The following is a 25,430-nucleotide window of genomic DNA, read 5'->3' on the forward strand; positions in this document are numbered from 1 at the left end:
ACAAACCTCTCCGTCTTCCTCAACGTCTCTTACCTTCCGTAGAGACCGCCATCTTAGCCCATCACATGACAGCCCAATCTCCACCTCCCCACCCCCCACGCCTTTCACGCGGGAGCCTGTACTCTTGACAGCTTTTTCGAACGAGACAGGAACGCTCCGCCTCCTTTTCCCCGCCCACTCACGTTCTGCCCCTTTCCCCCCAAAAAACTCCAGAGGTCGTAACTAGGGAAAAGAAAAACTGGCCAGTCAAGTTCCGCCTGGAGGGGGCGTTTGCAGCCAAGCAGCCAATGGCATCCTCCCCTTGACGGGGACGGGGCAAGCTGGGCCCTTTCAATGTTCTATTGGTTAGAGAGAGCGCCCCGGAGGGGCGGGATGCGGTTCGGGTTGGCCAAAGACAAAAGGTGTGGGCGGCGCCCAGCTGTTGAGCTTGGAGTGGGCAGGGCGCTCGTCGGCGGGTGGTCGTTGGAAGAATGGCGGTTGTGGCTGCAGTTCGGGGGTCGCAGGGAGGGCGGCGCTTCTGGCTCGAGGTGAGGTCGCGCGAAAGAGACGAAGTGGCTCCAAAGAGAGAGGTGGGGGGGCGCGTCTGGTCTTGCACGTGCGGAGTTCAGTGCTGCCGTTGGCGTGGCGGGGAGATCTTTCCCGTCCGTGGCATATTTGCGCGCCGCTCTTAACCCCTCGCCGTTGAGCCGACTTCTGCACCCGAGGGCGGGTGTGTGTGGGGGTGAGAGCGTTCCCTAAAAGCCGGTGGACCTTCCGAGATAGGGAGCCTTAACATCTGGGTCGCCCTCGATGAGATCACGCAGCTGGCAAGACCAGGTTAGGATTTTGTAAACTTCAGATCGACGGTGAGTTCGCTTTTAAGGGCTCTCTCGCTCTCTGTCCAAGAAAGAAAGAAAGAAAACGGATAGGATGCCGAGATCTGCGCGAAATTCTGTCCTGCGTCTGCTTGAGAACGGCCTTTTTTCAGATCAAGCCAAGGTCCATTAAGGCAGAGGTCTCCAACCTTGGCAGCTTTAAGCCTGGAGGACTCCAACTCCCAGAATTCCCCAGCCAGCTTTGCTCCCAGAATTTCCCCAGCCAGAATTCTGGGAGTTGAAGTCCTCCAGGCTTAAAGTTGCCACGGTTGGAGACCCCTGCATTAAGGTTTCCTTGCGTGCCAGACGTTGATTGCCCTGGAAACTCCAGCATTTGAAAATGAAAAACTGCCTGCCCTTTACTTAGTGTTCTGCCTTCTTCTTAAAAGCTGTTCTGCATATAGGATAATCTTGTCAACTTTAAATTGTGGGTATATCAGGTTGGGAGCTGCACTTGTGGGGGCACTGATGAAGATTGGGCTCCAAAGGCGGAGGGAAGGGGGTGTCTTGTGAGGTGCAGGAAGGTACAGAGACCCCTCTCCTGCCTCATTTGCAGATTTGCAAGAGGGAACTTGCAAAGGTTTTGAGATAATAAGATTTCTAAATCTTAGGAATGTGACAGTGAGGTAAAAGTTGCTAAATAAACTTCCCCAAAATTTTTCCCATTATGTTTCTATTAGAGAGGACATTGTGACATTTCTCCATTCAATATAGTTTTCTGTATTAGGGTTTTTTTTGCTAGGAAATGTTAAGCGGTGAAGTAACATATGGACTATAGGCCTGTACTGTTAGGTCTTTTTTGAGTGATAATGTTCTATTAATTTATTGTGATACAGAGGTCAGATGCAATATGAAGCATTTAAAATATCGGGGTGGGATTGGTTTGAGTTCATGTATGCTGTTGCGGGAATAAAATGTAGGAAGATTGCCATATATGCCTTGGTAAAAAAGTTTTAAATCTAATTAGTCAATAAGTACTGGAAATTGTTTACTGCTGAATTTCCTACACAATTACAAGGAAGCATTACAGAATTCTTAAACGCATCTCCTTTTGATTTTCTTCAGTTAGAATGCCCTGTTCAAAAATATTTTTCATATTACATTCTGCAATGAGAAAAAGTAGTAAAGAGAAACAGCAATAGCTACTCAAGAGACGATATGAAACCTTCCAGTACTGATAGCTTCTAAATACCTACAACTGCCAAGCATTAGCACATGGATAATTCCTAAAGTGAACACACGGTATATAATCATTTAAAATATGAATGTACATGAACCCTATAAAAACTGACTACCAGCATCTGATAATTCCCAATAAAGATGAAACAAGTAATGTAATGCCTCCTGGTGGTTAATGTAAGGACAATATTTTATGACTGAACTTTCTGAGATTTAGTCTTGCCTCTATTGTATTGTCTTTCAAATTATATTGTAAATTTCACAGTTACCTTTTTGAAATAAGAGGCTATGTAAAACTTTAGTTAAACAGTTATCGGTGTGCCATTATTAATAGGAGCAACCTTATTTCAATATTTTATTTGTTTGTCTATGGGTTCTATTTACTTCCTGGTTCAATTAAGGCTACTAATACTAGAATATATTATTAACAGGATTATTGCTATGAACTTAAAATTTAGAAAATGAATGTGGTGTGCCTTCTCACTTCTGAATAAATTTAAGTTAGCTGGATTTTTTTTCTTGAAATGTAGGATAGATGTGCTTAGTTGGTTCTGTTTGCTTTTTGCCTTATAGATCTCTAGGAAGACAAATTTCAACTGGCATTCCTCATCATTTATTTCCTCCTCTTCAGTGGTAAGTTATTTTTGAAAGAAAACAAAGATTAACTTAAAATAAGGCAAACCATGATTTTGATATACTGTTTCCCCATTATGCATATTTTTCTCAGCTTGTAGGTGGAAATGAATAGCATTCTGGTCAACTTTAAAGTAAAGCAACAGTTAAGACTAGGGAAGCATCACTTTGTCTGGGACAATTTGGCCTTAGAGCAAAATATATTCTTCTCAACAGAAAGAAGAGGAGTAACTAGAGTGGGCTTAACTGCTTATTGTAATAAAAATGGCTTTAACAGTCTTGCAGCTTGTACTATCAGGAATTTTTGATCCACTTACTTTGAGGTTCAATAATATTAATCCTAAATAAATTAGTCCTGTTTCTGTAAAAAAACAGAAAGAGCATGAAGAGCAAATGGGAACAAGTAGAATTAATATGAGTTTCATTAAGTGCAAAGAGCAATCTTATCTTGCTTTTATTACACTAGGATATGCATTAACCAGCATTTTGTATTCTACAGCCAACAACCAAATTGTTCATTGATGGCAAGTTTGTGGAGTCAAAAAGTAATGAATGGATTGAAATCTATAACCCTGTAAGTAGTATTGGTTTGTTTTTGAGACAGAAAAAAAATTACATTCTAAACTAATTTAAGTAATTTAAATAAATATGCTATAACAAGATTTTGAAATTAAGATAAAGTTTATGTATTCTTAATTTCCTAAAGAGGATGATGCAAGCCGCCTACAGGAAACTATATTGTGGAGAAATGGAATCCTTTGCATGAAGTTTCTCCCACCACATATTTTCCTGTAGACTGCTTGCTTGCTTCTATATCATCCTCTTTAGGAAATTAAGAATAAGTAAGCTTTTCCTTAATTTCAAGTTTTTGTTATAGCAAGGAGTAATATTTACATATTTCTAGAGAATTTATGGAAACTGGTTAAATTATAGTTCTAGGTAATGCACTTATTTGTTCCCTATGACTATCATTAAGTGTTGTACCTTATGATTTTTGACGAATGTATCTTTTCTTTTATGTACACACAGAGCATATGCACCAAGACAAATTCCTTATGTGTCCAATCACACTTGGCCAATAAATAATTCTATTCTATTCTATTCTATTCTATTCTATTCTATTCTATTCTATTCTATTCTTTTTAATGCAACTTATTAACATGAAGTTGATTTTGTATAAACCAGTGGTGGGATTCAAGTAATTTAACAACTGGTTCTCTGCCCTAATGATTTCTTCCAACAACCAGTTTGCCAAACTGTTCAGAAAGTTAACAACCAGTTCTCCCGAAGTGATGCGAACTGGCTGAATCCCACCACTGGTATAAACCCATAAAAATACCACATGTTCTCATTGATGGGTCAGGAGAGGAAGCATTTACTCAAATCCAGTGTTGTATAAATGGAAATCCACTAATGCGATTGGACTTTCTTATCTCCCTTCCAAACATTTGTCTTAATCCATTCCAGAAGATCCTCCAAAAATGATCTTGGAGATGTTCAAACCAAATTTATTAATTAAACAATTAAACTGCCCCGATGGTTTCTGGTCTTTGACTGTAATAAACTTTGATTTGAAGCTGCCCCAATGGAGATTTTTTTAAAACCTAATTTCATAAAAAAGGGGCATTTTTCATTGGGAGTTCCTTCCCAACAGGGCCTCTAAGGACTTTTTAAAAATGTTTTCAAGGTGACTTCAACTGCTGGTGATTTTTATGGCTATTTCCATGTAGTTTTCTTGACAAAGTACATAAATGTTGCCTACTTCCAGAATATTTAATTATTCTGCAGTTAAGGCCTCTTGGAAACTTTTTAAAGGTTGATTCCAGACAGAAGTAGCAAAACACTCTTATTTCTAATCACTTATTTGTGCCCTGGTTAAGGAAAAACTCTTATCTTCAGTCAGCAACTGCTTGGAGATAAGAATTTTTCTTTGTCTACAAGGAGAGGTGGGGTTGAGAAATACATCTACTGATTGGATATGGCCTGCTAGAAGATCCCCATTTCTGCTTTATATGGAGCAACTTAAATATTCTTAATATTTTCTTAGAAAACGATATGATCAGCGTACCGGCTGCATAGTACAGTTTATAGTTTTTTTTATTACTACATTAAAAACAGCAATATTAATATTTACTTTGAACTGAAAATAGCACTGGGAACTCATCTCATAATAAATTCATGCTGTCTAAAGAACTCTTGAATGGCTACTGGGAGAATTTCAATTGTTGTAATTATTTAATTCTATGGGAATGTCATTCTAAAAGGCTACCAATGAAGTTGTTGGTCGAGTCCCAAAAGCCACACAGAGTGAGATGGAAGCAGCAGTGGCTTCATGCAAAAAGGCTTTGCCGAGCTGGTCTGAGGTATCTGTTCTGAGTCGACAGCAAATCTTTCTGCGGTACCAGCAGCTTATCAAGGATAATCTGGTGAGGAACTGCTGTGCCCTTGATGTACTGATTTTTCTCAAGAGCCAATGCAAAGAGGAGCAAAATTAAAGAATGTTCATCTATTCATGTATAATACAAATAGACAAAAATTATATAAGCATAATAGGTGGTCTGTTATATTTGTTCTTTTGCCAACATATCAAGCTTTGGACTTTGGGTTTTATAAAAAAAAAAAAGGTAATTAAAAAGTAGCAGGTGGGAAGATGGGCATTGTAAGTCATCTCCTGTTTTCTGGGTAAATTAGTCTATTGCAGAACAATGTGTTTTTCCAGAAATTTGCTGAATTGTTGTGGTTGGTTATTTCCCCTCATTTGTTGATTCTCTTCTTATCTACAGAAAGAAATTTCAAAACTGATCACCATGGAGCAAGGAAAGACTTTGGCTGATGCAGAGGGAGATGTCTTCCGGGGCCTCCGTAAGCTGCTTATGTCTGCCTCTTGCTATGCATGGAAAATAGCTTTTTTGGGCTATAAGAAGATGAGAATGTTTCCAAACAATTTAACTCTCAGGATCTCAGGAGCATAGCTCCTATTCTGTCTATCCCAGTATGCATATTATACTGGTATCAAAGAATCATAGGGTTGGGAGGATCCATGAAAATCCTTTTGTCCAAATATCTCAGTTGAGACTTCAATTAGGACATCCTTGCTAGATTATGAGCATCTTCTAAAGTAATCTGTTTGGATAGTTCGTTTTCTTCCTTTTCCTTCTTACTTATGTATTTCTTACCCGTATTTTTTGGACTATAAGATACTCCGAAGTATAAAATGCACCTAGTTTTTGGGGAGGAAAAGAAGAAAAAAAAAATCTGCCTCTGCCTCCCAGCAATTTGCCTCCTTACAGCAAACAGCTTGGTCAGCTTCAGCACAGCCTGATTTTGGCCTCCACGCATCCCATTTTCGGCCTCTGTGCGTCCCATTTTTGACCCGTTCCAGATGGCAGGGATTGCCGCCGCCACTACTATCCCTGCCACCTAGAATGGGCTGAAAATGGGACATGTGGAGGCCAAAAATGAGGCGCGTGGAGGTAAAAAATGGAGTGGGTGGAGGCCGAAAATGGGGTGTGCTGAAGCGGCGATAAGTGGCAGCGGCGATGGGCGGCGGTGATCCCCGTGGCTTGGAACAGCTGATAGGAGGTATTCCAATCAGCTGCTCATGCTAAATCAGGCTGTACTGAAGCCAACCACATTGTTTGCTGTTTGCTGCAAGGAGGCAAATTGCTGGGAGGCCGAAGGGTGGGGACTGGCGGGTGGGCGGGGCTTCGGCAGCATTTGCTTTATATGACACACAGACATTTCCACCCACTTTTTTGGAGGTGGAAGTGCATCTTATAAAAATACGGTATATATCTCCTGCCTTTCTTTAAAGTACTTCTTTTGGTTCATAGCACTTGGCATAATTTGGTGGTTTCCAGCTGCAAGTTCCTCAAAACTAAAATGCTTTCAGCTGACCTGGATATGACATTCCTACATTGTTGAATTTTGTATATCTCTAATCATATAGCCTCTTAATGCGATACTGCAGAATTAGCTATGATTGTTGAGTTTTGAATTATATTTTGGTATAACTAGGTCCTCTTCTTACTGATGTATCAGTGCTGCATACTTTGGCACAAAATCCAATTCTTTCTACAAGGCTTAGGAATAATCGTGTATATTTATATGTACATGTGACCTCTAATTTGGATTGTAAGTGCGTTATTGGCACAAAACCAGATTTATGACACCAAAACTCACATGGATGTTGAGGAAATACCTGTGAATTCAGGAAACCAGAGAGATAGAACACCCAAAAAACGATTGAAAATAAAGGAATAAGCAAGAGGCGGAGATGACTCTGCTGAAAAGACAGTTACATTTGAAGAGTACTTCTTGATTGGAAGGCAATGGTTGTCTGGGAAAAATAACCCTTTCTAAAAAGAACTTTTAATATTTTCTTTATTTTCCTTTCAAGTTGTCTCTTCCCTTTTCATAAAAGTTTTGTCCGCTGCTGCCATTTTCCCTTTCTTTTTTGACAGGACTCCATCTTGGTGTTTTCCCCCTTTTGGTTGGAAGGAAAGGGAATATATTGTGTGATTCTGGGTGTAAGATTGGACTGTATGTATGAAAGAATAACTAGTACAAGCAGAAGGATGATCTGTAAATTTCTAAATGCAATACACTGTTTTACAGGCAAATAATTTCAGTCAATAGATTTTTATTTTATTTTATTTTATTTTATTTATTTTATTATTTTATTTTATTTTATTTATATACCGCCCTTCTCCTGCAGGACTCAGGGCGGTGTACAGCTGAGATAAAACATAGCATATAAAATTTAAAAAAACAGTTTAAAAAACAATTAAATAATTTTGGCCGAAAATTTAAAACAACCCAATTAAAACCGAATTCAATTAAAACTGAGAGGATGGGATCATGCCAGCCCACCTAGATGGAATAAGTGTGTTTTCAGGGCCCGACAAAAAGTCCGGGGTTCTGATATCGTGCGTATCTCAGGGGGCAGGTCATTCTAGAGGGCAGGTGCTGCCACAGAGAAGGCTCTCCCCCTAGGGGTCGCCAGCTGGCACTGTCTGGCCGATGGCACCCTGAGGAGGCCCTCTCTCTGCGAGTGAACCGGTCGGTGGGAGGCTATTGGCAGCAGAAGGCGGTCTCGCAAATACCCCAGCCCTAAGCCATGGAGCGCTTTAAAGGTGGTCACCAACACCTTGAAGCGCACCCGGAAGACCACAGGAAGCCAGTGCAGCTCGCGCAAGAGAGGTGCTCCCATAATCCCCCGCGCGTCCGCATTCTGGACTAACTGCAGCCTCCGGGTGCACCCCAAGGGCAGCCCCATGTAGAGAGCATTGAGTAGTCCAGCTGGCTATATCGGGACGCCGGAAGCCACAGCCACTCAGTCTTGGAAGGGTTGAGTGGGAGCCCGTTTCTCCCCATCCAGGTCCGCACGGCCTCCAGGCACTGGGACATCACTTCAAGGGCATCGTTGGGGTGGCCAGGGGTGGAGATGTACAGCTGAGTGTCGTCAGCGTACTGATGGAACTCCATCCCAAAGCCACGGATAATCTCACCCAGCGACTTTACATAAATGTTGAACAGAAGGGGCGAGAGGACCAACCCTTGTGGCACCCCACAAGCAAGGCGCCTCGGGGTTGACCGCTGCCCCCCTGTCAACACAGATTGCGACCGGTCAGAGAGGTAGGAGGAGAACCACCGCAGAACGGTGCCCCCCACCCCCAGCCCCTTCAACCGGTGCAACATGATACCATGGTCAATGGTATCAAAAGCCGCTGAGAGATCTAACAGGACCAGGATAGAGGAACAACCCCTGTCCCGAGCCCTCCAGAGATCATCCACCAACGCCACCAATGCCGTTTCCGTGCTGTGCCCAGGCTGGAAGCCGGACTGGAGCGGGTCTAGATAGACAGCTTCATCCAGGTACTGGGGAAGCTGCCGCACCACCACACTCTCAACAACCTTCGCAATGAAGCGAAGGTTGGAGACTGGACGATAGTTAGCCAAAACAGCCAGATCCAGAGAGGGCTGCTTGAGGAGGGGCCTCATCACCGCTTCTTTCAAAGTGGCCGGCAGGACCCCCTCACTCAGAGAAGCGTTAACAATCCTCTGGAGCCAGCCTCATGTAACCTCCCGGGAAGCCAGTACCAACCAGGAGGGGCACGGGTCCAATAAACATGTGGTCGCTTTCAGCCGTCCCAGGATCCTGTCCATGTCCTCAGGAGCCACAGGATCAAACTCCTCCCAGATAACTCTCTCAAGACCTGCCTCAATCATCCCGTCCAGACTTACCCAGTCAGAGGCCAGTCCTTCCCAAATCTGAGCGATCTTGTCATACAGATACTGCACAAAATCCTCAGCTCGACCCTGCAAGGGATCATCCCGCGCTTCCAGATGGAGGAGGGAGCGGGTCACCTTAAACAGGGCGGCTGGGCGATTATCTGATGACGCGATAAGAGCGGCAAAATAGCTAGATTTCGCCGCTTTTATCGCCACTAGGTAGGTCTTAATATGAGTCCTCACCAGTGTTTGGTCGGATTCGGAGCGGCTGGTCCTCCAACTACTCTCCAGGCGTCTTTTCCGGCGCTTCATCACCCTCAGCTTCTTGGAGAACCAAGGAGCTAGGTGAGTTCGGTGCCAGGTCAGAGGCCGCAAAGGCACGACGCAGTCCAAAGCCCCGGCGGCCGCACTATCCCAGGCGGCCACCAGGTCTTCAGCCGAGTCATGAGCCAGAGTCTCAGGAAATGGCCCAAACTCCATCTGGAACCTATCAGGATCCATCAGGTGCCTGGGGCGGAACCACCTGGTCGGTCCCACCTCCCTGCAGCGGGGTGCAGCAGTTAAAAAGTCCAGTCGAAGGAGCGAGTGGTCAGACCATGACAAGGGTTCGATGACTATATCCCCTGTATCAAGGCCACTCAACCACTGACCAGAGACAAAAACTGTCCACCCGTGTGAGTAGGGTCATGAATTAACTGAGTAAGGTCCATGGCCATCATGGAAGCCATGAACTCTCGAGCCACCTCAGACGTTTCACCGATAGATGGCAGGTTGAAATCCCCCATGACTAAAAGTCTGGGGGTATCAACCGCCACCTCGGCTATGACGTTGAGCAGCTCGGGCAGGGCCGTTGCCACGTGGCAGGGAGCCAGGTACGTGATCAACAAGCCCATCTGTACTCCACGGCCTCACTTCACAAAAAGGGACTCACATCCGGCTATCTGTGGAATAGTGGTCTCCCTCGGATCAAAACCTTCCTTTATAATAACCGCCACCCCACCCCCCTGCCCTGAGCTCTCGGCTGATGGAATGCACATATCTACGAGGGGAACTCCCCCCTCCTGGCCCAACCAGGTCTCCATGATACCTGCCAGGTCCGTTCCCCCCTCCTGAATAAGATCACAAATGTTAACTCATTATTTTTTGTCTGGCAGATATATGCATATATCTACACTATGAATGCACACTATCAGTGACTCTTAGATACATTTAGTGGGGAGAGGGAAGAGAAAAATCTACAGGATTGATTTCAGATGGAGTTGGCAACTCTAGATTGACCACATTGGGAAGATGGACATTATCAAAGATTTCTTTGTGTTTTTTTCTATCTGTTTTTCTTATGGTTATACAGATAGTCCTCAACTGATGACCACAATTTAGTCCAAGATTTCTGTTGCTAAATAAACAAAAGTTTACAACAAAACAACAAAAGTTGTTAAGTGAATTTTGTCCCATTTTAAGACTTTTCTTGCCACAATTAAGTGAATCACTGCAGTTGTTAAATTAGTAATATGGTTGTTAAGTGAATCTGTCTTCCCCCATTGACTGTCAGACATTTGCAAAAGATAATCACAGGACCCCAGGACACTGCAACCATCATAAATATAAGCCAGTTACCAAACGACTGAATTTTGATTGCGTGATCATGGGGATGCTGCAATGGTCATAAGTGCAAAAAACGGTCATGTCCCTTTTTTCAGTGCCATTGTAATTTCAAATGGTCACTAAATGAACGGTTGTAAGTCGAGGGCTTCCTGTAGTGGCATTTAAAACAAATGGTTTGAGGAAAGAATTTGGAAGCTAAAGAACAGGAACTGAGGGAGATATTTTTCTGTTTGTTTTTATTGCAGAGGTTGTTGAACATGCATGTAGTGTGACATCTCTTATGTTGGGAGAAACCCTTCCCTCCATTACTAAAGACATGGACACTTGCACCTATCGCTTGCCTCTGGGTGTGTGCGCAGGCATTGCACCTTTTAATTTCCCAGCTATGATTCCTCTTTGGATGTTTCCTATGGCCATGGTGTGTGGAAACACCTTCTTGATGAAGCCCTCGGAGCGTGTTCCAGGAGCCCTTATGTTTCTTGCCCAGCTGTTGCAGGATGCTGGTGCACCTGATGGAACACTAAACATTATCCATGGACAACATGCAGGTAATAGCAGCGGAGGTTTTGAAAGGCCTCCCCCCCCTTCAGTGTATAGATGGTATGGAATATATAAGTCATACAAAGGGAAAAATAGTCAAGTTACATGCTTGTATTCCTAGTTTATTAATTCAGAATGAGGAATTAAGCAATTCTTCCATCACTTTCTTTGCAGCCAAAGTGTCCTCTTCGTAAGTATGTTATCAAATGACTAGAGAAAGTCTACTTTCACTGCTTTGGGGTACCCCAGTTATGAAGTCTACTTTCCCTGCTTTAGGGTACTCCAGTTATCAAGTCTACTTGCACTGCTTTTGGGTACCCCAGTTATTAAGTGTGATTGTGTAGTTTATGACTAGATCAAATAATTGTGATTGTGCATTTGTGCTTTCATGTAGGGAAAAAGAAGAAGTAAATATGCCATTTGAGGAAACCCAAGTAGCTGAGCCCCCAAGAAACAGGGTTTTAATTATAAGGAAGTTAATTGAGAATGTTACAGTTTTAGTGTTTAGGGTAATTGGAGATATAAAAAATGAATATTTTTTAATTATTACTGTCATAAGCTGTACAGAAAAGTCTATTGTAATTATGAGTGTTTAATCTGTTGTAATTATCAGTGTTTCATTTTTCTTCTTTGTTTTTGTTTAAAGCTGTGAACTTTATTTGTGATCATCCCGATATTAAAGCCATCAGCTTTGTTGGATCTAATCAGGCTGGAGAATATATCTATGAAAGAGGTTCAAAACATGGCAAGAGAATCCAGGCCAATATGGTAAAACTCAGCATAAAAAAACATTCCATTTACCAAAATAATATGTATCAAACCATTTGAAATATTATTTTGTGCTTTGAACTGCAGGTCTGATTTGCAGTTTCATTGAAATGACAAAAATTAAAAGATTGCCATTTCAAATACAGCTAAACAAGTTATATCTATGTGTATTGAAAAAGGCACAATGGTTTGGTTTCTAATGCTAAGCTTCCCTTTATTTTGTATCATAGGTTTAAAAATCCTGACTTAAATGTTCTGTATGAATGGGGCTACTGAATAACTCTTTAGTCAAAATGTTTTTTATTTTTATTCTTATATCTTCTAGTTATTTTCAGTGCTGGATAGAGTATTACATTCCCTGTTCCAATACAAATTTTGGGGAGCTAAGGAATAATATAATATTTAAAATTTGCTTAAAATGTATACATTCTGCCTTCCCATCTTCAAGTCCTTACCTTCATTTGGAATTGGTTAGCCAGCATATTGTGCCACAAAAACCCCAGAGTAAATAAATGCAGGGCAGAAAACGAGACAAGCTAACTAGGAATTACAGGAATTAGGTGACACATCTTGAAGTTTGTTGTACATGATTAATTAAATTTTATGTAATTGAATTATGTTTCCCACATCAATCAAAACAATTCCTTTGTACAATTTTGCTAGAGAGTCACAATGTTGTGCATAAATGCATGGCATATAGGGCTTTTCCAACATTTCTTTACCATTGGCAGCTTTTCATCAAGCATGAGATTTGTATGTTTTACATACTTCAGCTGTTCTTAACTTCTTGCCTGCATATTTAACAGAAAGGCAGCAATTGGGTCCCTAAGATCTAGAGATGGCTATGAAATGTGTATTCAGTACATTTGAGGGCCTGTATGTTATATTGTAGGGAGCTAAGAATCATGGAGTAGTGATGCCGGATGCCAATAAGGAGAACACACTAAATCAACTGATTGGAGCAGCTTTTGGAGCTGCTGGCCAGCGGTGCATGGCATTATCTGCTGCAGTCTTGGTAGGGGAGTCTCGGAAATGGCTACCAGAACTGGTGGAAAAAGCAAAGAACTTGCGTGTTAATGCAGGTGTGTTTTTATAATCTGGTCTGTTATGGGCAGTTGCTTGCATGTAGAACAGCCTTCCTAATCTGATTCCCTTTAGATGAGCGGAATCATTTCCTGGAATTTTTATCATTTTACTATGTTTATTTAGGGTTTTCAAAATTGAAACACACCAAATTTGGAAGACATTCATTTGAGGAAAGTTGATCGATGTAGACAATCACAGCGTATCACAATGGGTCTTTATTTTATCCATTTATATCCTGCTTACCAGAACTATATTCCAAATTCACCAATGTAAAATGAAAAAAATAAAATAAAGTTGTACCAGGTTTGCAGATTAGGAGGACAGGCAGTTGATGGTTCTTGTTCCTCTAACTAATGGTACAATGTCTTTTTCCCTTGCTACCATAATTCAAGAGTAACTAGCAGTTGGAACCAAGGGTTCTTTCTGCCAGAAAACAAGTAACAAGTTCCTTGCATCCCTTCTTCTGTAGCAGATGGATGGGAGCAGGACGTTTCCGTTCTTGCCATGTTAATCTTAACATAAACAACTTCAGTGACCCTTGTATTCTTGGCTTAAAGCAGGGGTCACTTTCAGCTATGCTGTTCCAGGGTTTTGTAGAATTGAGGGCATCTGATTCTGAAATATTCATTTTGAGCTCAAAATGACCGTTGCAAATGCTGTTATAAGTTATTAGATAAATTTGTATTTTTCTTAAGGTGAGATAGTTAAATGTTGTTTAATAAGGTACCTACAAGAGCAACCAAAATGCTTATTGCAGTATTTTTTTAAAAAAAACATAGAGTGGCTTACTTGACTAGGCAAATACCTGGGTATTTAAAGGAAGGTGTACAGCAGTTAGCACAAAGAGTTTGAAGCAAGTTGCTTAAATTAAATAACATGATGGCTATTGTACCTTAGATAAACAAAACTTATATTGAACAAATATTAAATAGCAATTATTAAAAGCAATACTAAATAGCAATCTTAAGTGCAGCCTGATGACTTGTTACAGAATATTTTGTTTAACTATACTTATTTTTTTGCAGTTTTAATGAAGCCTGATTTCAGGCTCTGAGCAATTTTTGTGTATTATAGGAGATCAGCCTGGAGCAGATCTGGGACCCCTGATCAGTCCACAGGCTAAGGAACGGGTCTGCCAATTGATTGACAGTGGAGCAAAGGAAGGGGCTAATGTTCTTCTTGATGGTCGAAAAATCAGAGTGAAAGGATTTGAAAATGGCAATTTTGTTGGACCTACTATTCTTGGTAAAGTCAAGGTGAGTTTATTTATTTATTTATTTTATTTATTTATTTTTGAATTTGTATACCGCCCTTCTCCCTGAGGACTCAGGGCAGTGAACAGCCAAATAAAAACATCAAATACAAATATTAAAATACAGTTAAAAAATATATATAAATTTGGCCCCATTAATTAAAACAATAAACCAAACAATTAAAAAACATGTAAAAAGAATTAGGCCAGCCCGGCTTGTTGGAAAAGGAAGGTTTTAAGGGCACGGCGGAAGGCACTGAGGTCATGGATTCTCCTTATCTCAGGGGGCAACTGATTCCAGAGGGTGGGAGCCCCCACAGAGAAGGCCCTCCCCCTGGGGGTCACCAGCCTGCATTGTTTGGCTGATGGCACCCCGAGGAGGCCCTCTCTGGGAGCGCACGGGTCGATGGGAGGTCGTCGGTGGCAGCAGGCGGTCTCGGAGATAGCTAGGCCCTATGCCATGGAGCGCTTTAAAGGTGATAACCAACACCTTGAAGCGCACCCGGAAGACCACTGGGAGCCAGTGCAGCTCGCGCAGGAGCGGTGTTACATGGGAGCGCCATGCTGCTCCCGTCACTACCCGCGCTGCTGCGTTCTGGACCAGTTGGAGCCTCCGGGTGCTCTTCAAGGGGAGCCCCATGTAGAGAGCGTTACAGTAATCAAGGCGAGAGGTCACGAGGGCATGAGTGACTGTGCACAGGGAATCCCGATCAAGAAAGGGCCGCAACTGGCGGATCAGGCGAACCTGATAAAAGGTCCCCCTGGTTACAGCCGTCAGATGTTCCTCCAAGGACAGCTGTGTATCCAGGAGGACTCCCAGATTGCGAGCCCTCTCTGTGGGGGCCAAAGACTCGCCCCCAATAGTCAGTGATGGAGTCAACTGACTATATCGGGATGCCGGGAACCACAGCCACTCAGTCTTGGAAGGGTTGAGCCTGAGCCTGTTCCTCCCCATCCAGATCCGTACAGCCTCCAGGCACTGGGACATCACTTCAAGGGCATCATTGGGGTGGCCTGGGGTGGAGATGTACAGCTGAGTATCATCAGCGTACTGATGGTATCTCACCCCAAAGCCACGGATGATCTCGCCCAGCGGCTTCACATAAATGTTGAACAGGAGGGGCGAGAGGACCGACCCCTGAGGCACTCCACATATAAGAGGCCTCGAGGTCGACCTCTGCCCCCCTGTCAACACGAACTGCGACCGGTCGGAGAGAAAGGAGGAGAACCACTGTAACACGGTGCCCCCCATCCCCAACTCTTCCAACCGGTGCAGCATGATACCATGGTCGATGGTATCAAAAGCTGCTGAGAGGTCTAACAGGACCAGAACAGAGGAGCAACCCCTGTCCCGAGCCCTCCAGAGATCATCAACCAACGCGACCAATGCCGTTTCCGTGCTGTGCCCAGGCCTGAAACCAGACTGGAACGGATCCAGATAGGATGTTTCCTCCAGGAATTGCGGAAACTGTCGCGCGACCACACTCTCAACAACCTTTGCCAGAAAGCGAAGGTTGGAGACAGGACGATAGTTGGCCAATATTGCCGGATCCAGGGACGGCTTCTTGAGGAGAGGCCTCACCACCGCCTCTTTCAAGGCCGCGGGGAAGTAACCCTCACTCAATGAAGCGTTGATAACACCCTGGAGCCAGCCTCGTGTAACCTCCCGAGAGGCCAGTACCAACCAGGAGGGACACGGGTCCAGTAAACATGTGGCCGCACTAAGTCTCCCCAAAATCCTGTCCACATCATCGGGAGTCACAGCATCAAACTCCTCCCAGATAACATTCTCAAGACTATTCCTCGTCACCCTGCCCTGATCTACCCAGTCAGAGTCCAAGTCCCCCCGGATCTGAGCGATTTTGTCATACAGGTATTGTCCGAAATCCTCCGCCCTGCCTTCCAAGGGATCCTCCCGCGCTCCCAGATGGAGCAGGGAGCGGGTTACCCTGAACAGGGCTGCCGGACGATTCCCTGATGACGCAATAGAGGCGGAAAAGTAATTACACTTTGCCGTCTTTATCGCCACTAGGTAGGTCTTAATATGCGACCTTACCAGTGTTCGGTCAGATTCAGCGCGACTGGCCCTCCAACCGCTCTCTAGGCGTCTTTTCCGGTGTTTCATCTCCCTCAGCTCCTCGGTGAACCAAGGAGCCGCGAGGGATCGACAGCGGGTCAGAGGCCGCAAAGGCACGACTCGATCCAAGGCCCCACCAGCCGCCCGATCCCAGGCAGCTACCAGGTCCTCGGCCGAGTTGTGTGCCAGATCATCAGGAATTGGCCCAAGCTCCGTCTGGAACCTATCAGGATCCATCAGGCACCTGGGGCGGACCCATCTAATTGGGACCGCCTCCCTGCGGCGGGGTGTAGCGGTACGAAGGTCCAGACGAAGGAGTGAGTGATCTGACCATGACAAGGGTTCCATGTCTATATCCCCTATAACAAGATCACTCAACCACTGGCCAGAGACAAAAATCAAGTCTAGAGTGTGTCCCCCCCCGTGAGTGGGGCCATGAACTAACTGGGTCAGGTCCATGGCCGTCATGGAAGCCATGAACTCCCGAGCCATCCCAGACGTTTCACCAACGGATGGCAAGTTGAAATCACCCATGACCATAAGCCTGGGTGTATCAACTGCCACCGTGGCTATCACGTCGAGTAGCTCAGGCAGGGCTGCTGCCACGCGGCAGGGAGCCAGGTACGCAAGCAGCAAGCCCATCTGAACCCCATGACCCCATCTCACGAAGAGGGACTCACATCCGGCAGTCTGAGGCACAGTGGTCTCCCTCGGACCAAGACCTTCTTTAATAATAACCGCCACCCCCCCGCCCCTCCCCTGGGCTCTCGGCTGATGGAATGCTCTGAAACCTGGTGGGCACATCTCGACCAAAGGGACTCCTCCCTCCGGTCCCAACCAGGTCTCCATAATACCAGCCAGGTCCGCTCCCCCCTCCTGGATAAGATCGTGTATGAGGGGGGCCTTATTTACCACAGACCTAGCATTGCACAACATCAGCCGCAGGCCCGGGTCCTGAGTATCCAAGCCACCTAGCTTTGAGGGCCGGGGCGCGCAATTGCTCTCAAACAGCAAGTGCGCGTCCCCAACACATGATGTGGCCCCCTGCTCCCGCCATATCTGCCCCTCCCAACCACCGTGCTGATGGTATTTCCCTCATTGGGATAGCCCTCCGCCCCCTCCCCATTCCCTCGTCCAGTGTCCTCCAAACCGTTACCCCGTGCCGGGCTCGGCTCTGACCTTGGTGGATTACCCCCCCCATCCCCTTTGGTCGTCCTCCCGGTTCCCCTTAAAAAATTATTAAAAACCCTAATTAAAAAACCCCTTAATCCCCGCTTTGAAACATGCCACCTCTCAGGGCTCCAAAACCCGTCCTTAAGGTAGGCCTTTGATAACATGGAAGGCCATCGCCGCGAGAGGGGGGCATCTCGCAGCGCAAGCAGGTCTGCTGAGGTATAAGCCATACATAGATGAGAGGTAGAAAGTCTGGTCAGGAGTTTGATGAATAGTCTAAGGTATTGGAGCAAGATGGACCTCAGAGTCGGTGGGCTGGACTCCACTGCTCTCTCACTGCAGTGGGAGGAGTCCCATGTCAGTTCATCAGAATTGGAGGTAAGGATCCAAGCCACCCTCTCACGGTGGCTAGCCCAGATGGAAAGGGCTTGGGAAAGTTAGATGGTCTATTCCTCCGTTGGTGAAAGGCAACAACTCCCTCAGCTCCCGCATGACAATTGCCCAAACACCCTCCAGCTTGGGGCACAAGATGGAAAAGGAGCCAAACCATAGAGGAATGATGATATTGAACCCGCGGGAGAGAAGATATTCAAAAGGGAGGGATAACATACAGCTGGATACAGTCTGGAGGCGGGGAGCCAAAGACCAAGTCAAAGGCATGGGGGGGGGAGGAGAGATCAAGAGTTAGTGGATTGATCATTCTTACCAGTTTTAAAAATAAAGAAGGGAAATCTAAAATGATCCAAGAAATAATTCTTCCTCTCATATTAAAAGAATTTGTGTCTGATTATTTTTTGAAATGTTGAAAATATCCCGAAGCTTGCTTACTTTGCTATAAAGTGGATTCTGACTAGATTGTAAATGATCTGTCAGTGAAATGAGATTTTTGTATATCAAAAAGGGGAGAAACTTAAGAAATTATAAAGGTAGATATGTCCAGTGAATCCTACTTCTAAATAAAACATAAATAGGCATCATAAGTACTCAAAATTTAGATACTGAATTTTGGCTAGCATGCAGATATTTACAAAGAGTATCCAAGAATTAGATTGCAAGCATTGGCAGCTACATCCTGCCAAAAAATAATAAAAAAGAGTAGAGGAGGAACTGCTAAGTTACAGGTAGTCCTCCACTCATAACCATTTGTTTAGTGACCATTCAAAGTTACAACAGCACTGAAAAAAGCAACTTGATCATTTTTCACACTTCATGACAGTTGCAGCACCCTGTGGTCACATGATTAAAATTCAGATTCTTGGCAACTCATGTATTTATGACAGTTGGAGTGTCCCAGATTTTGTGTGATCTTCTGACACACAAAGTCAATGAGGAAGCCAGATTCACTTAACAACCAAATTACTAACTTAACAACTTCAGTGATTCTGAACTGTGGCAAGAAAGATTGTTAAAGGGGCACAAGTCACTTAACAACTGTCTTGCTTAGCAATGGAAATTTTGGGCTCAATTGTGGTTGTACATTTTGAGCACTACCTGTATCAGGACCCTATCTAAATAATAGTGTTTGAAGAAGTGTAGCAACATATTTTCCGTGATATTGTTACCAGACTGTAGGGGGCAGTGCTTATCTCCGTTTCAAAGCCAAAAAGCCAGTGCCGTCCGAAGATGTCTCCATGGTCATGTGGCCGGCATGACTAAATGCCAAAGGCGCACGGAACGCTGTTACCTTCCCACCAAAGGTGATCCCTATTTTTCTACTTGCATTTTTTACGTGCTTTGAACTGCTAGCTTGGCAGAAGCTGGGACAAGTAACGGGACCTTACCCCATTATGCAGCACTAGGGATTTGAACCGCTAAACTGCCGACCTTTCAATCGACAAGCTCAGCGTCTTGAGCTTGTCGAGTGACACATTAGGTAACAGCATTCCTTTCTACTAACTTTCTGTGAAATTGAAAATACAAATGGTCCTCATCTTAGGACCATTCATTTAACAATGGCTTGAAGGGTCTCGGAAAAAGTGACTTGTGATCCAGCTTCAAAATTAAGACTGTTGTACCCTCTTCTCCATGGTCACATGATATAGCAATTTCAGTGCTTGGCAACCAGCTCACATTTATGGTACTTATAATATCTTGTGATTTGTGACCTTCCCAGGAGGCTTGCAACAAGCAAAGTTAATTAGGGAAGCTGGATTCACTTAATCGGTAATTTGTTAACAACTGCAGTAAAAATGATTGTTAAATAGGAGACAGTCCAAAAACAAAGCAAAAAATTAACTTATGCCTGCTGTATAATAAAATAAAAACAACAAATAAAATAAAAAATAAGAACAATAAAAATTGAGGATTCAAACTGAGGATGTTTTCTTGTAGATTGTATTCCTGGCAGGGTTAGTGAGATAGATATATTTATTTATTTATTTATTTATTCAATTACTATAACTGCCCATGTCATATTGTTACTCTGGGTGCCCTACAGTCAAAACATAAACATTATCCCCCCCCAAAATAAAAAAAAAATCAAACAATACATTCATTAAAAACAAATAATTAAGAGTGGTACAATACAGTCACTGGGAAAGCAAAGACATTCAAGAACAGTACAACCATTTTATGTGCTCCACACCACTTTCTGATCAGGCCAGATGACAAAGCTAGTTCTTAAGTCCTTCCATAAGACCAGCAAACTCAGGGCCAGCCAAACCCCTGGGGAATGATATTCCATAGGGCAGGTGCAGCAGCAGATATAGACCTCCAGGTTCCACCAGATGACATTCTCTAGTGGACGGAACTCATAACAAGCCTCTTGTTGGATTTGATGGGAGGGGTAGAAATCAATGGAAAGAGGCAGTCTCTCAAATAACCCGGGCCCATGCTATATAGAGCTTTAGAGGTTATAACCAGCACCTTGAATTGGACCCATAAGCAAAGTTTTGTTTAGTGTTGAAGGTGCTGGCCTAGAAAGTAGACGACTATGAGTTCTAGTCCTACCTTAGGCATGAAAGCTGCTGGGTGACTTTGGTTCAGTCACTCTCTCAGCCCAACTCACCTCACGAGGTTATTGTGGGTGAAAAAGAGTATTACAGAATATCACATACTGTTTTGAATTACTTAGAAGTAATAAAGGTGGGATAAAAATCTAATAAATAAAATAGATAGCCAATGTAGCTCGTGGAGCAGAGGTGTAATGTGTGCAGTTCTCGGTGCACATATAAATGCCCATCTAGTGGAATTTTGTACCAAATGAAGATTTATTATGAAGGTCAGAGTTCATAGGAGCTATCTGTTCGAAGATACACTTCTTTTCTGCAGAAGGTTAAGGATTATTGAAAGATGCAGACCATGAGTATTACATATTTATTTCTAATCAAACTAGAGCTAAAGATGATGTTAAAATGATGCAGGAGGAACAGCAAACAGGGAAAAGAACTGATTTCTTTCTTTTATATCTGTCCACTATGTCAGGGAACACTGATTCTGTAAGAGTTGCATGAAAATAAGCTTCGTTACATTTACAGAGTCTGGCTTCTAAGTAAGATTGCCTAAGATTGGATTGCAGGTCTTCTGTAGCAATCAGGGAATTAAGGTCAGCTAGTGCATTTTATATCTGAATTGGGATCTGGTTTCTACAGCTAAATTGCTGTCCTGGCCAGCCTACCATGCTAGGTCAAAACATTTGCAGGTTGTCACTTAGGGTATTTATGTGGGACCTGTAACAAAATTTTTGCACGTTTTTTCTTTCTTCTGATTTCTTAATAAGACTATTTTTGTTTGAGCTTCCAGGCATTAATCCTCCCCACACATATCATTTTATTCTACATTTTTCTTTTCTAATCATTATTCTATATTCCATTATTGCTGAGCGTACTGATTTTTTTTTGTTGTTTCAAGTTTTTTATTTTATTTTACATTATATCCATATCAATGTGTGAACAGTATGGCACCTGGGTGTCCTACATTTAAGTACAAATAAAAATAGTGATATTAATCATATTTGTTAATTCCTCAAGCTTATATAGTTCTAGTGTTAATACACATCTTTGTATTAAATTATAGACTTTCATTATTTAATTATTCAATATTCCAATGCCAATCACCATATTGTTTAAATATACATAATAATACCATCATTCAATTTCTAATCCTCCCTCTTATTATTACTTTTGTCTTATTGTATAAAAATGTGTATACTAATATTCCCCCTCTCTCTTATTTCTTTCTCTCCCCTCTCTCCTATTTCTATCCACATTCTAACTTTTAATCATGCTATCATTATATCTAAAAACAAATCCTTTCTATACATCATCTCTTGCCTGCTTTAAAGCTTTAATTGTTTGTTTTTTAACTTCCCTCCCATATTCCTATCTTGGATCTTTATCCCTATCTGCATCTACGTCCTGACTATTCATTTTAAACATTTCTCCCATTCTGCTTCGCCACCCCTACAGGGCAGCTTTGGCTCCTTTCAGAGCTCACCAATGGGGAGAACTCGCATGGAAGTGTAGAGACCCGCTCCTCGTGTCCAATCTCGCTGCGAATTTTTAATTAGAATCATTTACCCCACTTAGGAATTTGCTGCTTAATTTTTTTTAAAAATGCCTTAAATACCTTCCTCTTCTTTCTTAGATGATCCATGTTGTGTATAGTATTGGATAATCAGAGCCAGGAATGGTAGTTATTGCCTCAATGGTTATGTGAAAGACATGTGAACCATGCTTTGTGAACAGAAATTATTTTTTCTATAATATAATAAGATTTTTTGCATTATCTCTCTGAAGTGTATGCCGTTTCAAGTTTTTCTGTTTTGATAGCCTAATATGACCTGCTATAAGGAGGAAATATTTGGACCAGTACTAGTGGTTTTGGAAGCAAACAGTCTGGATGAAGCAATTGAAATAGTGAATAACAATCCTTATGGGAATGGAACAGCAATCTTCACCACTAATGGTGCCACTGCCCGGAAATACTCCCATTTAGTGGATGTTGGACAGGTAAATAAAAGAGGATCTTTTATATATAACTTGTTTTGAGTAGAAACTAGATAGATCAAAGCAATTTCCTAATGTGCGGATTTTTCAGATTACTTGTAAAGTAGTTTAGATGGAAAGTTGTGACATATATAGGCCTCACAGTTTTAATACTAGTGAATATTTAATTATAGTCATATAATTAGTCATAAAATGAGTCATTTATTTGCTTCTTAGTCTTGCTGCATTACTTAAAAAATGAGTCCCGTCGATAATGCTGCACTGCAGACTACACCACTGTTTTTCTCTCTGTAGCTATTTGCCATTTATTGATGATGAACTGAGAACCAAATTAAATGAAATGTGAAATATATTTTTGCATTAAACAAGAGCATATTTTGAAGTGAAAAGCACTTGAGTTGACAGTACTTGCTAGAACTGAAACGACCTGGAGAGGGATTTAGACTACATTTTTTAGTGGGTACCTAATGCACCAGAGAACTGCTTAATTTCTGTTTTGAAAGACAGAGGTCCACCCTATTTAAAAATATATATAAAAGAGCCCATTGACACATGTTCTTTGGATTGTCAGAACTATGTCAGCATATATCACAAAATAGAAGAAAGGATATCTCCCATGATGCTATCAAAATTGACTTATCTTCCATCAAAATCAATGAGTGGAAAATGACTGAAAAGTGTTATTTTCTTGTCTGACAGCTTTTTGTCATAACAGTACAAGCTTGACAGGCAGGGAAGATCTTTGCAATTTTAAATTCTCTTAGATTGATTTGGCTTACTTAACTTTCCCAGTTTAAAAATTTAGAGTAATTTTCATTAGGATTGTAGCAAGGGAGAAAGGCTAAAATTCCCACCTTCTCTTGCTGTCATTCCAATAATTACATATCTATACAAAAGAAGTCATGTATTGCTTGATTATGAGGTTGCAAAACATCAAATTGCTCAAAAATTGTTCTAGGAGAGTTCTGCTACAGGAGAGTATGGATTTGAATGCAGGGCATCCTGATCATGGACTTGTTCTTTTTAGCATTCTGTGCTGATTGCTACCTGTGCTCTATTACAGTATTGTTAATATGGTTTTGATTTAGATTGGTGTGAATGTTCCTATTCCGGTGCCTTTGCCAATGTTCTCCTTCACTGGCTCTCGTGGATCTTTTAGGGGGGATACCAATTTCTATGGCAAACAGGTAACTGCTTTTTTAAAAAGATATTTATGTTATTGTGTCTGTGAAATGAAATGGGGGAGGAATGTGCTTAGTAGCCTATTGTATTTCGTAGTGAACTTCCAGGAGCTTGTCTCAAGTTTTTTTCTTAAGTTGCAGTGATTTTGCATCATAAACTGGCATAAATTCTATACCTTAGTATTCTGTTTCTTTCAGGGGGTGCAGTTCTATACACAGCTGAAGACAGTTATTTCCCAATGGAAAGAGGAAGATGCCACTGTTACCAAGCCTGCAGTAGTTATGCCAACCATGGGGAACTAAAGTCAGCTGACATACTTGTTGGAGTTGTTAAAACTATTTTTCATCTGGGATGGTGCAGGCTATTCTTGACTTGCCATTCTTGCCCTGGAAATATAGATATGTCTTCATGTCAGGATCATCCTTTCCAATCAGTTGAATAGAGCCTTTTAACACAAGATTTAATTTCTATCTATATATGGGATATCTTTTTTAAACCATACTCTATGGTGAGTAATCAGGCCAAAGCAGTATCTGCTTCATCTGGTTTTGTTCCTATTCATGTGATAGTGTTGAAAATGCAAGCTCTTCCTACATAATTAGTTTTTCTGGGAACCAGCTATTACAATAGTTGCTGTCACTCTGTTTATGAGTGGTACGTCCTATTGCTTTTAAGGCTTCTTTTTTGCAAGAAATCCTGCATATGCTGGAATGATTGTATCTCATACTAGGATGGGGAAAGTAAATTTTGGGAGAGGCAAATCCAGGAGAACATTACATAGAGCTGTTTTGAGAGCATGGCCTTGTGGAGAAGCAGTGAAGCCTTACTTTCACTACAATTTTAGTTCCCTTTAGCCATACAAAATCAACGAATTTTAATTTTATACATGAATGTGCCTACATACTATTTATGCACTGAATATATTTGGAACTAGATGTGTTTGAGCTTTGTTTTTAGTAGTGCTGAACAAATGGCGCAAGAAAGCAACATATTTTTATAGAGGCAATTTATTCTATCAATATTGCTTTAATCTGATTGTGATATTTTTCATTGGTCAAATATATGTGGAGAAAGGTAAATTCTAGCACTAGTTACAAAGACATTTGTGATTTTATATACTTGAGTATACATATGATTGATCTTGAGATCTCTGGGTTGTTCAGCAATATAGTATGTATTGATTAGCTATGAGTGATACACGTATGTCAAATTTAGAGATAAAGGATGATACCATGATGCTATTTTGGGGCTACATATGGTCTTCACATGGAGTTTTTTAAAAAATCAGAAGATATTTCCGTAAATTTGAAAATATGCTATTGCTTTCTATTGTCTAATCAAATTAGCTTTTGTACCTAACAGGTGCTTAAAAATTGATCACTATTACCTGAACAGGTTATTCATCCATATGCTTGAAAGTTGCATATTGATGTTAATCATGAATAAATACTACTAAATTCAGAAGTCTTTTGGTTTTCTTCAGACTAATAATCTAATAGTAGAAATACTTCTAATACTAAATCGAAGTGTTTACACTGGTTATTATTTGAACATGATAATAAATCATGCCTCCATTCAAGGACAACAATCAGTGGGTTTATAAATGTTTTGGATTAATCAGTGCTAATCATTGGCCATGCTGGTTGAAAATATCGAAAGCAAATAAAAGGCTTAGATGAAAATAAAAGTTGCCTTTAAGAAAAACCAAAATTGCCAGACTCTGCCACTGGTATTTGACCTCCAGATATTCATATGTGAGAGAAAGATTCAGTATATAAACCTGAAAAAAAATGTATATTTGTTCATCTGTATCTCATATTAGACAACCCCTGACCCACTGGCGAATTCTTTCAGAGATATTTCCTTACCAGAATCCTCATTACTTTTTCACAAAAATATGC

General features: G+C 42.0%; 2 protein-coding genes across 4 annotated transcripts in view; one reads left to right on the forward strand and one right to left on the reverse strand.

Annotated features, from left to right (window-relative positions):
- LIN52 (lin-52 DREAM MuvB core complex component) overlaps positions 1–472 on the reverse strand; it is a 55,004-nt gene extending 54,532 nt beyond the window's left edge. Inside the window, exon 1 of the mRNA XM_034418087.2 lies at positions 34–472. Coding sequence (XP_034273978.1) covers positions 34–52 — 19 coding nt within the window. The 5' untranslated portion in view covers positions 53–472. The remainder of the gene's footprint in view (positions 1–33) is intronic.
- Positions 260–24,990, forward strand: ALDH6A1 (aldehyde dehydrogenase 6 family member A1). Of its 3 annotated transcripts, none has more exons than XM_034418075.3 (12): positions 260–527; positions 2,607–2,666; positions 3,166–3,240; positions 4,931–5,092; positions 5,450–5,528; positions 10,751–11,053; positions 11,692–11,813; positions 12,706–12,895; positions 13,974–14,155; positions 22,171–22,350; positions 23,436–23,534; positions 23,727–24,990. In XM_034418075.3, the coding sequence occupies exons 1-12, from the start codon at positions 471–473 to the stop codon at positions 23,829–23,831; spliced, it is 1,614 nt and encodes a 537-aa protein (XP_034273966.1). In that variant the 5' UTR covers positions 260–470; the 3' UTR covers positions 23,832–24,990. The 3 variants fall into 3 exon arrangements, with proteins under 3 accessions (XP_034273966.1, XP_087730601.1, XP_034273968.1); XM_087874475.1 differs by having other exon boundaries at positions 454–845; XM_034418077.3 differs by having other exon boundaries at positions 462–816.
- Positions 24,991–25,430: the final 440 nt, after the last annotated feature.

This window comes from Pantherophis guttatus, chromosome 1 (assembly GCF_059756535.1).
Source record: "Pantherophis guttatus breed Tessera chromosome 1, ASM5975653v1, whole genome shotgun sequence".
Classification (NCBI taxonomy): Eukaryota; Metazoa; Chordata; class Lepidosauria; order Squamata; family Colubridae; genus Pantherophis; species Pantherophis guttatus.

Excerpts from the sequence above, each read along its gene's own strand:
- ALDH6A1 (XM_034418075.3), top strand. The coding sequence starts at position 471 with ATGGCGGTTGTGGCTGCAGTTCGGGGGTCGCAGGGAGGGCGGCGCTTC. Across the intron at positions 528-2,606 it reads GGCGGCGCTTCTGGCTCGAG|ATCTCTAGGAAGACAAATTT; the intron begins GTGAGGTCGCGC and ends TTTGCCTTATAG. Across the intron at positions 5,093-5,449 it reads AGCTTATCAAGGATAATCTG|AAAGAAATTTCAAAACTGAT; the intron begins GTGAGGAACTGC and ends TCTTATCTACAG.